General features: G+C 42.4%; 1 protein-coding gene across 17 annotated transcripts in view; it reads right to left on the reverse strand.

Annotated features, from left to right (window-relative positions):
* CLASP2 (cytoplasmic linker associated protein 2) overlaps positions 1–3,658 on the reverse strand; it is a 151,273-nt gene extending 147,615 nt beyond the window's left edge. For 14 of the 17 annotated variants that reach the window (XM_064506473.1, XM_064506468.1, XM_064506462.1 and 11 more), the window contains exon 1: positions 2,723–3,657. In XM_064506473.1, the coding sequence (XP_064362543.1) occupies positions 2,723–2,917 (195 nt within the window). In that variant the 5' untranslated portion in view covers positions 2,918–3,657. Of the gene's footprint in view, positions 1–2,722 lie in introns of all 17 variants that reach the window. The other 3 variants (XM_064506461.1, XM_064506459.1, XM_064506476.1) reach the window with 2 other exon arrangements.
* Positions 3,659–12,645: the final 8,987 nt, after the last annotated feature.

The raw sequence follows: 12,645 nt of genomic DNA on the forward strand, positions 1-12,645 counted from the left end.
GTTTTGTTTATTAAACACTATAAATAGATGCAGACTTCAAAAATGCAAAAGTACTATTTAAGTGGCCGGTATCTTTTTGAGGCAGATTCATTCATCCTTTCCAGTAATAAGTTTATACTCATTTACTGAACCCTGGTTCTCTTTTCCCCATTAGTTATCATCAAGTCAGCCAAAGCAACCCTCTCAATTCCTGCTCCCTCCAGTTCCTTTCTCTTCTGGTATGTGAGGCACAGACTTCCCAGAACAACATTTCAAATAAATTCTGCTTTTTTCAGCCACCGCGTGAGGTTGAACCTGGAGCTCCCAGACCATGCATCCTCTTTCAGAATGGTCAGCACTGCATGGAGTGCACTGCATGCAAGACCTGAGTTTTCCCAGACAGGAAAAAAAATATGGCACATCCAAGGCCAGTGTCATTAGTTATTCATCATCCATACCTGTCACCTACAATGGAAAAAATACACCCTCTCAAAACTTCCTCCAATATTCCCCACTTGTCACTCCTGTTCATCTAGCTCAACAGTTCTGATAAATAAGCCAGTTGCCAGCCAATCTCACTTCTCAGATAGACAGCCATGTCAACAGGGAGGGATTAATTACTCCAAGGCTTTGAAGACCTGCAAGGCCTTTGGCAAAACATAAGAAGAAAGAGATGACAAACAGAATTTTCAGATGTTCTATATATCCACCCTCAAGCAAAGGAAAAGGTCACTAGCAAACTAACAAAAATAGAGAAACTAAAGATTATTTTAAAAATATTTTCCTTGAGAATACATGTAAGCCTGTGAATCTCATTAACTTACAATGGCATTCAGCCCATGAGTCTAACAACAAACTAAAATCTAACATTTGAACATATAACATCTATGCTTGTGTAAGATAATACATGCATGTCAGATGCAAACTACAATTCTCCAGAAGATTCCCAATTCTCATTTTGAAGCATCAGATGCTAGCAGTCACCAACATAGATAGAAATGCTGAAATAAATCACGACTGACGCTGACCCTGGAGAGCAACTGTACTCTTGCAATTAACATTACGTATGTAACATCCTTTGAAGTAGGACTTTGTATGCACAAAGACCTACCAATAAGAGGATGTACAGAACAGAATAAAAGTCTTACATTATTATGCAAGCCATTTTTAATATACTACTATTAAAACTTGCAGCACTCTCCCCAAGCCTCAGTCATATAGTACAAGGCCATCTGGAGTACTGCATATTCCTTATTTGTCCTAGACTCCCAAAAGCCAAGGAGTACTGCCACCTAACATCAGCAGCAAGCAGGAGATCATTGCTTTATGAAAAATACATCTTGAAAAGACAGTTTCAAGTATTGAACCGACCAAATTGGGAGTTAAAAGTGCAGGAAACAACTTCTGTTTATCTCAACAGGGTAACTTAAATGCATCCCATTCCTCCTTATGTCCAAAGGATACTTTCGAAAACTTGCCTAGGTTTCACATTAATAGTTGTTACCAACATCTGCCCTAAGACTAGAGATTTAAAAGCAAATCAAATTACACTCAGCCAACATAAATTATTTCTCAAACTGACCTGATCTTTAATAATGGATATGCTTCCAACAAATAAATCATACAGACAAAGAGCTGAACCTGATTATTTTCGGATCTCAATCATAGGAGTACAAAGTGCAAATACTGTGAAGTGCACAGCATTTTAAAGGGCTAAAAAGACTACTTGTCTCCTCAGTTTCAGCAAACAAAAAAGATTACAATAACCCCAATACACGTCAAGTTCAGAAGTCCTAACTGTAAATCAGTTATTTTCGAAGAGAAGACAGCAACTTCGGGAGCGTGTACACACGGAAGGGCGGATCTCCTTTTCTGTTAAAAGACCCGAGTTCGGCACTGAAGAACAACACTGCCACCAGATGACGGAAGTGCAAAGCAATCACAATTACATACCGCACCAAAAAAATTGCCCTTGATAATAAAACTTCGTTGTCGATCCTTTTATTGGCCGACCAACACCAGCAAAATTTACAAACGTTACTCTCGCACACATCCAACATAATTGCTGTCTTCCTGTAGCTCAGCCAAAAACGCACAAAAAATGTGAAGCGTGAGTCATCATTGAGCCACTGTAAAGATACTATATAACTTCTCGCATACAAGAAAGTATCCTAAAGACAACATAAACATTTTTTAAATTCACAAGGGGAACCCAAAGCAGCAAATCACTCATTAAATTCTATAAAACACACACAAAACCAGTGAAACAGCATTCACGACCTACAGAAAATAATGGCAATCCCATGAAACATTACACCCAAATACAGACATCATAGGGAGTGGTAGCAAAAAGAAAAAAAAAAAGAAAAGAAAAAAAAAGAAACCCACGACCTGTCCTGTTTCAGAACAAAAAACACAAAATCTGATGATCTAAAAAAATTTTCTTTTTACAGTGAGATGCAATGTTTCTTTAGCCAACATAAAAGCAAAAAAAAAAAAAAAAGAAAGAAAAAAAAAGAAAAAGCCTCACCTACTACTTCTTCTAGAACAGAATAGAAATAAAAAATGTAAAAATGTCACACACACCCCCCAAAAAAATTTCCAAATGTCTCGGGGTGAAGGGGGATAAAAGCAGGTAGAGCCTTATTTCTGGCCGTTTCCGACTGAGAAGTAATTCAGAGCTCGGTTCCTCCCTGCCATGACGAGTCACGCTCCCGCACCAAGTCTCGCCAACCAGCCTCACCTTAAAATTGCTCGAGTTGACCCATCCCGCTAATTCGTCGATGACTTTGTCCAGGCGCTGCTGGTCCTGCTCGAGGTCTGCGGAGCGGCCGGGATCGCCCAGGTACTCCAGCAGCTCCTGGCCGACCTGCATCCTGCGGCCCACGTCCTTCTGCTGCACCTGACCGCAGAAGTAATCCATGTCGGGGGGCTCCATCCTCCGCCGCGGCGGCAAAGTTTACTCGCAGACCAACCGGCCTCGGGCCCGGGCGGCACCAAGTTGGAAGCGCCCGGCACGGCGCCGCTCACGGAGCCTCCGCCGGCACCCTACGCACCAGCCCCGCGCCTGGAGCCTCCATGCGCACTCGCCTCGCCGCCAGGGGCACGGCGGCTCCCTCCGGCCTGCTCCCGGCGCCGCCCGCAAGGTGAAGCGGCGGCGCGGCCGACGCCGAAAGTCTCCGCCGGGGTCCGCGCCCGCCGCTCGGGCTCCGGGGCTTTCCGGGCGCCTCGCTGCCGCCGCAGCGGGAAGGGAGACCGCGATCGCAGACGGCCCCCAAAGCTCACCCCGGGCGGCCGGCGGGTCCCTCTCACCACCGCGGGCACCGGCCCTTCCTGCCCAGCGCGCAGCGGCGGCGCGGCCGGGCCGGACCTCTCATGCTCCCGACGCCGCGGCCTCCGGCCCCTTCCGCCCGGCCGAGCGCCGCAGGGCAGCGGCGAAACTTCGCCCTCTCGGCGCCTCGCGCTCCCCTTCCCCGCCGCGGGCTGCACTGGACGAGCCCCCGCAGAGCCGCTCGCGCCCCACCGCCCCTTCTCCTTCTCCTTCTCCTTCTTCCTCCTCCTCCTCCTCCTCCTCCTCCACCCACGCGGCTGCGGCGCCGCCTCCGTCCCGTGGAAGTTGCGTTTCTTGCCGCGGGCCGCCTCGGCCGGCGCCAGCTAGACGGGGCGTGGCTCGCGCCGGCCCCGCCCCCTCGCACCGCCTCCCCCCGCCCGCCGCTGGGAGCGAGGGCCGCGCGCGCGCGCCCCTGCGGACATCTCCTCCCATCTCTCCCTCCGCCCTTTCCCGCCTCGCGCTGCGGTGGGCAGACGAGCGAGAACGCGCGCCCGCTTCCGTCTCGCTGCGCGTTGTGTCCGCGGGCAGGGAGGCGCATGCGCCCTGCGGCTCGTGCGGCGCCCGCCGCACTGCTGCCTGCGGGGGGGGGGGTGGGTAAAGGGAGGGTTCCTTCGGGCGTCCCACCGGCGCCGTGGGGGGGGGCGGCTGAGCGGGGCGAAAGGCGGCAGCGGGCGAGGAGGAAGAAGCGCTGGGAAAGAGGGGAAGCGGTGTGGAGGGTGTTGAGGCTCCTTCCCTCCCTCCCGCACGCCTCGGCTCGCTGGCGGAAGGTCGGCGTTGAGCGCGGTCCGGCCCGCTGCCTGCCTCCGAGGGCCTGAGGCGGGCGGGGCTGCGCGGCGACCGTTGGGGTCTCCCCGCCCCCTCGCGCACGGTCCCCGTGGCGGCTAGGAGCTCTCGCCGTTGAGGGGCGGCTCGTGCGTTTCGTGGTGCCCTTACCCTCCCCACTACATCCCCCAGCCACGTTTGGGTGAACGTTGTTCCCTCTGTGTGGCTGCTGCCTGCCCCTTACTGCTGCGACAGACGCGGGAGGGAAGGAAGCTGTGGGAAAATAAATAGCGTGGAAAGCGCAGCTTTGCTGGACCATAAAATACACAGTGCCACTGCAGCAAGTGAGGGGGGAGTGATTCACTCTCTTTCCTGCACTGCTGTAAAGTGGTGCCCTTTAGCTCTTTTTGCCCTACACTCCACCCCTGGTTTAATATCCAGACACTTCTGTGGGGCCAACTCAGTCCAGGGTGCAGTTAACTCTGCAGTGTAGATAATCCACTTGCAAATCACCGTGAGTGGGCCTTACTTAAAAAATGGAGACCCTTTAGTGCAGGGCCTGTGACTTGAGGTGTTGCTTCATGGTCAGTTTAGACTGTTCTATATCCTGCTGATGTTAAAAAGAGGAAAGGTGGTTCTGCGCTTTCCCCTTCTGCCTTGTCCTAGGAATGTGTCCGTCGTGCCATTCGGGCTTCTGGAAACAGGACTGTGGTTGTCACATGCTCAAGAAGGAAAGGAGATACCACTTTGCCCCACCTTGTTCCCAAGCTGCTCTGCTTGGGCCCAGTGTGTCCCTTGTCCTACCCCTTGCATTTACTGTCCACTTTGGATTCATTTAATGGGTTAAATGACAGAGTTGGTATCAGTGAGTTAGGCTGGCTCTCAGAAAGGTCCAAAGCACAGGGCTCAGCAGATGGGAAGTGAACGTCCCCCTTTCAGTGGCAGTGAGCAGTGATGTTTGCCTGCCATCCCTCTTGTGCTTGCAGGTTTCATGTTACACTAAACTACAAGCTGCTGTTGATTCAAGTGGTCTTTTTCTTCCCCATGCTGTCCTGTATAAAATCCTTCCCCCTTTCTTACACCAGAGCTGGTGTTTATTTGACCTCAGGTAAACAATTAAGGGAGCTAAACGTTTATTTTTTCCTCTTGTTTTGTTGTAGAGTTAGCCTTTTGTTGATTCAGATTCCAAAGTTTTCTCATTATAGGGTTAGACAAATGCCAGAGTTGCCACAAGGAAAGTAGAAACACACATCTGGAAGGTAAATGTGCGGCAGAAAGGGGTAGTGAACATCTTTCAATGGCAGTTAGCAACTGAATTATGAAAACACAATTGCCTAAAAGCATTGTTAGTTTCAAGGCAAGGCAGTCTGGCCCTCTAGCTTGCCTTATTAGTGCTAACACAAGGGAAGGGTGAGAGTGCAGGAGGCTGAGGTAATCCTTCCATGGGGCAGCAGGGTTTAGATAAACTGACTGAGGAGCCACACCTGCAAACTGCAGTTTCCTTGCAAGGTAAGTGAAACTAAACTGCGGCTGCTGTGGTCTCTCTTGCCTGCTTGTCGTGAATTGCGCTTTCAGGAATTCTGCACTTCCATTCTGCCCCATGCATTGGTATTTGTGTGACATTGCGGTGGGCTGGTTCAGGGCAAGATCTGGCAAAATGCAAGGTCTGTGTCCAGGGACACGGGGGAAGGCAAGACCACAGGAAGCCCTTAACTGATTTTGATGTGACCAAGCAAACTGAGGAGCCCATCCTTAATTGGTCCATAGGCATTACAATAATAATGATGATTGAAAAAAATAGAGATGCCTTTAAAACAGAAGTGTATGTATTACCCTTTGAGCTTATTGTACCAGAAGCTTGAGTTTCATAATGCGTTGTTACAACTGGATTTCTCCATGTATGTATAAAGGACCTTAATTTTGGATGGAGCTTGATCTCATCCCGTATGTACAATGTCATTTACGAAGATTATGAAAATTTAGGTTGGAAAAATTAATTGCTTTTATTGAAAATGTGACTCAAACTGATGGACATAAAAAAATCTGAAAAATAAATATCAGAAGAATAAAACTCTGTGTTGTGATATTTTTTCAGTGCATTAGAATACAATTATGTAGTATTGTAAGTTTTAAAAGTAAATCTGTTTCCAGATTTATTAAAACTGGCTAAGTAGATAAGAACTGAACAGTTGATACTGGACTTCTGGCATATCAAGAGCCATAAACTTTTTCAGTGTACCAGATGAAGTTTCTGAAAAAGAAAGTGATTTAAAATTCGCCTTTCGTTATAGTCTGAGTTAACATCAATCTTTTGAGATACAAAATATCCTAAGCAAAAAGGGTGGAAAAAGCTCATGGTATTAGCTTTTCTGAATTCTTCTTGATTTAAAGTAAGTATACTGATAAGATAATCTAATTAGCTGCAGAAAACATTGAGACTGAGGAGAAGGGTAAAGTATAACAAGATACAGACTTGAAACATTGGCGCTATTTTGTCAACCAACAGATGACATCACGAAGTTATGTTAAGGGCAAAAAGCCATGCTGTGATATGTTTTTTCCCCCACTCCTTTAATGTAATGAGCATTTTCTTGGAAAACGCAGGAGGAAATAATTGCCTTACTGTTAAATCAGAGGGATGGGTTACTGTATTTCATCTTGTTATGATTACCTATCAGCAGTAGTGCCTTTGTACTGTATGGACATTGATAATACTAGAAAAATGCCAGCCTGCTTACTGCTGAGATGCTCTGCTAAAGATCAAGGCAATTTCCTTTGACATCCTAGCACTTAACAGAATTGTTATCCTTTTTCTGGGAACAATAAACACTGGTTCGTTCTTTTTTTCCTCTGCAAACTAATAGCGTTTTGATTTTGCAAATGGATCTTCTGGATACACGTTTCTTAGTAAGACATTTGTAGCACTCTAATGTTGAATCTGAAGCTGTTCTCCAGACCGAACAAGGGATACAGTTTTGATGTTAGATGTCTTCATAAAGTCCCAGTGGACTTTACAGCTAGGGCTGTGGGCTAGGCTCCAAAAAGAAGTCATTTTCATTCAAGCCCAAGATCTTTTAAAGCCTCTTATTCTCAGTTAAGGAGATTGCTTTCTTCAGAATGCAATCTTCTTTTTGATATGCAAGCATGTGAGGGTAAATCCACTGCTCTTGTCTATTTGTACAATGCATAATTTGTAGAGCAATTAAGCCCAGTAATTTAGTGGGCAATCAAAATTTCTGTCAGTCGTCTGAATATGACTTGCTAGCAACATGAACTATTACACTAGGAGTTGAGGTAAATGACACTAATCCAATGAGGCACTTTCCCAACCTGAATTGCACACCAAACCTGTTTCTACACCCCCATCCAATACAAGTGTGCTGCACAATTACTGTGTGTAACGTCCTCTTCTGAAAAAAGCAAGAATCATACAGGGAAGTAGGCTGGGGAGGGAGAATGCTGTGCTCTTCATTCCTTTGTTTGATAAGAAAGTGTGTACCGTATTTCAGACTCTGTTTCTGTCCTGTTTCCTTTCTTAGCTGTAGCCTTAATAGGTTGAGACCTTGTACAACCCAATTATCAATCTCATTGTAGTTGCCTGTCAGTCCTTGCAACAGAAAAGCTACTTCCACAGACTGACTTTCCCTTCTGAAAATTCCTTTCTCTACAGAAGTTGTAATCCAGTCAGTGAAAGAACCATTAAATCCTTTAAAATTCCTCTGACCAAAAGGTCTCTTTATCAGGAACAGCAATCGAAGGCCATCATAATAACAAAAACAAAGTGAATTTAAATATGAATCATTCAGAGAGTTCACATAAATTACATTTGACATAGCCTAAGTTTACACTGAAGAAATCTATGAGCAAGTTTTCCTTACGTTCCTGTCAGATTCAGCAGCAGCTGTGACAGCAGTTCTATGTAATGTTCCTCCCTGGATGGCATGAAGCAAATACTCAGATTTTGTCTTGGATGGTGTCTTTCAGTCGTATACCATATTAAGGTACTCATTGCCTTCTAACTCCAGCTACGTTTTGGCTTGTGCCACGGATGTCCTTGAAATGAGAATAATTGCATCTGTTTTGCACAGGAGGCTAATTTGTTAGATCCTGATCAGTAATGTTTTTCTATCTTTAAATTTCCACAATGGAATATAATATGCCTGTGTTCTGTGTATATTTTTTGTCTTGATGGCAAAAAATCGTTTGTGTTCTGTTAGTATCTAGAAAAAACAAGTCATGGCTGATTTCATTTTGTTCCCCGAAAGGAATAAATTGCCCTCCTTGTCTAGTTCAGCATCTCTTGTGCTCTTACCTGGGTTGGCTCTGCTGGACATTTAATATAGATTGTTTTCATATGCTTGTTTACAAAACATCAGAAATTGAAACTAGTAATCTGGTATTTTTCTTCTTTCTTACAAACACTAAGTCGATTACCAAAATGGGGTGCCAGACTGATGCCTGATTTGTTTGTTATTCCAACCAACATTAATTTGTTCCTTATTGTCAAATATGCTTTAACATGTGGATCCTGCAATTAAATAATTCATCCTGATAAATCTTTAATGATGCATTTGCTAATTTCTTTGATACATCTGATATGGAGAAGGAAGAACATATGAAAAATTATGAGTAACAAAAAATAATAACATAGAGCAAGAAAACAGTGTCAGTTACCTGTAAGCAACCACTTCTTTTTTACTGTGTTAGTCTATCGTGTCTTCAATTGTTACTCAAAACACTGTTTCACAACTTAATATCCTTGATGTCATTTTGTAGAGTGGCAGAGATATTTAACTATAGTTAGTGAAGAGAATAATTGCATCTGTTTTGCACAGGAGGCTAATTTGTTAGACCCTGATCAGTAATGTTTTTCTATCTTTAAATTTCCGCAATGGAATATAATATGCCTGTGTTCTGTGTAACACATTTGTATAATGCTACTGTATAACTTGTGTCATGCTGGCAAAAATTTCGGATGTGATGTCTCAATAGTCCATCAATACAACATTTTCCAACTTGTTAAACCTAAGAAATTGATTAAACTTTTAGTTAAAATACTTATGAGAGCTTTTTCAATGTAGCTACAATTACCTTAGTACTGTCATACTACCATACGTAACAGCAGTATGAAAGTACTGGAAAAGGATCCAAAATACTTCATTCATCTGACCTGAGAAGTAAAAATTAGTCAGCACACAGAGCATTGTACAGCAGTATCAAGGGGCATGTGGAGGTGGGTATATTTTGGCCTTGAAGTCCAGCAAAATCTCTATTATTGCAAAAAAAGTCATGGCATTTTTATTATCTGCATGAGATGTGCAAGACAGTGAATGTGCTGAACAATGTGAAAAGCTATGCAGAATGGTTTATTTCTAATTATGCAGAAACAGCTTTCTGAAACCAGGCAGTGTGTTGATATTTGTCCTAGTAATACTAGTACAGTTGTAGACTGTGGCCACATTTATCCAGACCAATCACTTCTCATCATTTCATGGGAATTAGAGGGGAAAGAGAAAAAATACATAATCTGATTTGTTGGTGTCCTGTTTGGCTTTCTTTTTTTCCGTTCAAAAACAATTCAAGCCCTACTATAAATAGGGTGAGATTTAGGAGTTATTAGTTATTTGAGTAATTCCTACATTTCCAGTATTGATCAAGAAAGGTTTTCTTGGGTAAGTAGAGGCTGCAGTGTCCTTCCACAAAAAGAGAAAAAGTTTTCCTGTTTGTTCTCGTTGCTATGATAACGTAATACATGTAGTTTAATATTTTTTTCATAAAAATTTGTATGCATTTACATTTTGGAATGAATTCAAGCTGACTTTGCATTCTTTGACAGTTACACAATTTTAACAGGCTTTTCCTCCGTACTTCGCAAAAACTTGTCTGGCTGCTTGAGAGCTCCCTCTTGTGGGCAACTTTCCTGGAAAATCTTACTAATTATTCCTGCCCAAAGGCATGTAGTTGAAACTTTACCTACCGTATCTATTACTGATAATGCTATGCCGAAAAAGAAGGAAGCCAAGCTAGCAGTTAGATAAAATATTTTTGTTTGGCTGGCCATCCTTTTCACACAGAAACCTACTAGGTTTGTATGGATGCAAATATAAATTTTATTTGTATACATATTTGTATAAATGTAAATATTTACATAAAATTATATAAATATTTGTATAAATTTTATTTGTATTTCTGTAAATGATTCTGCATACAAAAGAACTTTAAATACTCATTTGTGTTCTGTTAGTATCTAGAAGAAACAAGTTGTGGCTGATTTCATTTTGTGCCCTAAAAGGAATAAATTACCCTCCTTGTCTAAAAGAGTTCAGCATCTCTTGTGCCCTTACCTGGGTTGGCGCTGCTGGACAGTTTAAAGCAGACTGTATTTTACTACTGCCATCAACAGCTGTGACCAAATACACACGATTATGGATTTATGCTGTAGCGGTATGTATTTTTCCTAAATCCTTTTGCAGTCCAGAACTCAGTTAGTTGCCCACTTTATGTGGGAGGAGTGCAAATGGTTTGGAAAAATGAAGTTTAGACAACCCTCCCCCGCAACATACAAGTCTACTACTTCTCTGCCTCACCTGGGAAAGATACGGCTCTACAGCATCAGGGAGTAAAGCAGCAGCCACAAATCCTGCAAACCTCTTGTGCAATGCGGTGGAGCCACTGAAACTGGCTCTTTACGGATCCCCTGAGAGAGGCTGGGCCGTGCTCCTCGCTGCCTGTGCACTAGCTGATACGAAGTCCTGCAGGGGCTACTGCTAAGAGTATGGGCAGCACACTGATTTGTCCTGTTTTCCTCTGGTTACCTTTAAAATGATGAAGATGGCTCTGCAGAGCTTCCATGCTACAGTGAACTGTACCACTTTAGAATGAAAATTACAGTGAGATAATAAATACAACTATGAAAATAACAGCACCATAAATCAAGAAGAAGAGTGGAAAAGGTAAAGTGAATTATGATAGAAGACTGTGTAGAGTTCTTGTGGGTTCTGAAGTGGATTGTTTAGATTATATATAGTTAAAGTCAGGTGTTTTAATGAGTACATTGCTTTCTTTGTCAAAGCATTTAGTCACAAATATAGTTATTTAAATGGGAAACAAATAACAAAACACATGAATCCAAGCAACTCAAATTCAGGGAATTTTTGAAAACGAGTTGGGTTCAGATCCTATGGCTCTGACCTGCATCAGGATTTGGTTTAGTATTTTACTTTTTTATGTAATTGCTGGAACAGGTTGGTGTGATGCGATCTTTTGACAAAAGCATGCACAAATTCAAATTAATTGAAATAAAAAAAATGAGTAAAAGCCTCTTGTAATTATAAAGCAATGTAACTATCAAAACTTAACTGACATATGGTGTATACTTATATGCACAAATTTCATTAAAAATAACCTATTTCAAAGAATTATTCAAAACAACTTCTAACTTTTCTTTGATATTTTTGAACCCATATAGATCTTCAGTTTGCTTTCCAACAAATACTATAATCACTCATCTATTTCATATTTGCAGAATGCTTTTTGGCACATATCTATAAGGAATTTGATATTCTTTTACCCTAATTCATAAAGTTGCAGTTATGAGTTTTGTAAAACAATCTTTAGATGCCTATTTAGCAAGCAGTGCTTCTATAGTAATTTTAGGTACTTAAGCATTTCTACATTCTAGAATGGAAAGAGATTGTTAGAGAAGTGAACATACAGATTTGATACATAGCCACTATGAACAGACAACATTACTTAGGGTTTTTGTTCCCCTTTTAGGGCCTCTATCTGTCCACTGAGGGAACTCACTCATCGAAATTGCAGGTCTGGGGGACTATTTCATTACAGACAGATCAAGAAAAAACTTACATTTTAGTATAGGCAACAATAGAATTTAACTTTTTATATGAAATCTCAAGTAATATCATACAAATTCTTGGCAGCAGAAGTGGACTCTTTTTAATCTGCTTTTTACTGAGTAATCATAGACTCTGTGATGCCTCAATTATAAACTCAGTTTTTCTGCATATTGCATGACTCATTACAGAAACATTCTTGTATTCATTGCCAGTGTTTAAACACAATAACCAGCCTATTTAGAAATAAATTCCTATTGAAATAAAAATTTCTGTGTATGAATATTTCTGCATACAAATGGATGCTATCTTTTATGGATTTTCCAGAACATCTGCCCATCTGGTAAGTGAGTAAGGGTATCAGGATGCAGAAAGACCACAGATACAAAGCGCTATCTCCAGCATGGTATAGGGCCTTCTTTGCAATAGATGCACAAACTTTAAACTGTACTCACTGTAACTGATGTCACATCAAATGCTGATAGAAAATGGAAACGGTATGAAAAAGACAGTGAATAACCTAACATCATCTATGACCAGACTTTAAGATCATTCAGTTTAGATGCCTGGTTATTTTAAACATGTTTGCTGATTTAAAATTAGTTTAAATGCCAATGTACTGCCTAATCCTTTGGATGGGAAAAGATGGTGCAATCTAAGCTAAAATAATACCAGTTCAGTGACTAGTGGCTTATTTTGTATTAAAAAGCAGTCTTCTTC

This window comes from Dromaius novaehollandiae, chromosome 2 (assembly GCF_036370855.1).
Source record: "Dromaius novaehollandiae isolate bDroNov1 chromosome 2, bDroNov1.hap1, whole genome shotgun sequence".
NCBI classification, from domain to species: domain Eukaryota; kingdom Metazoa; phylum Chordata; class Aves; order Casuariiformes; family Dromaiidae; genus Dromaius; species Dromaius novaehollandiae.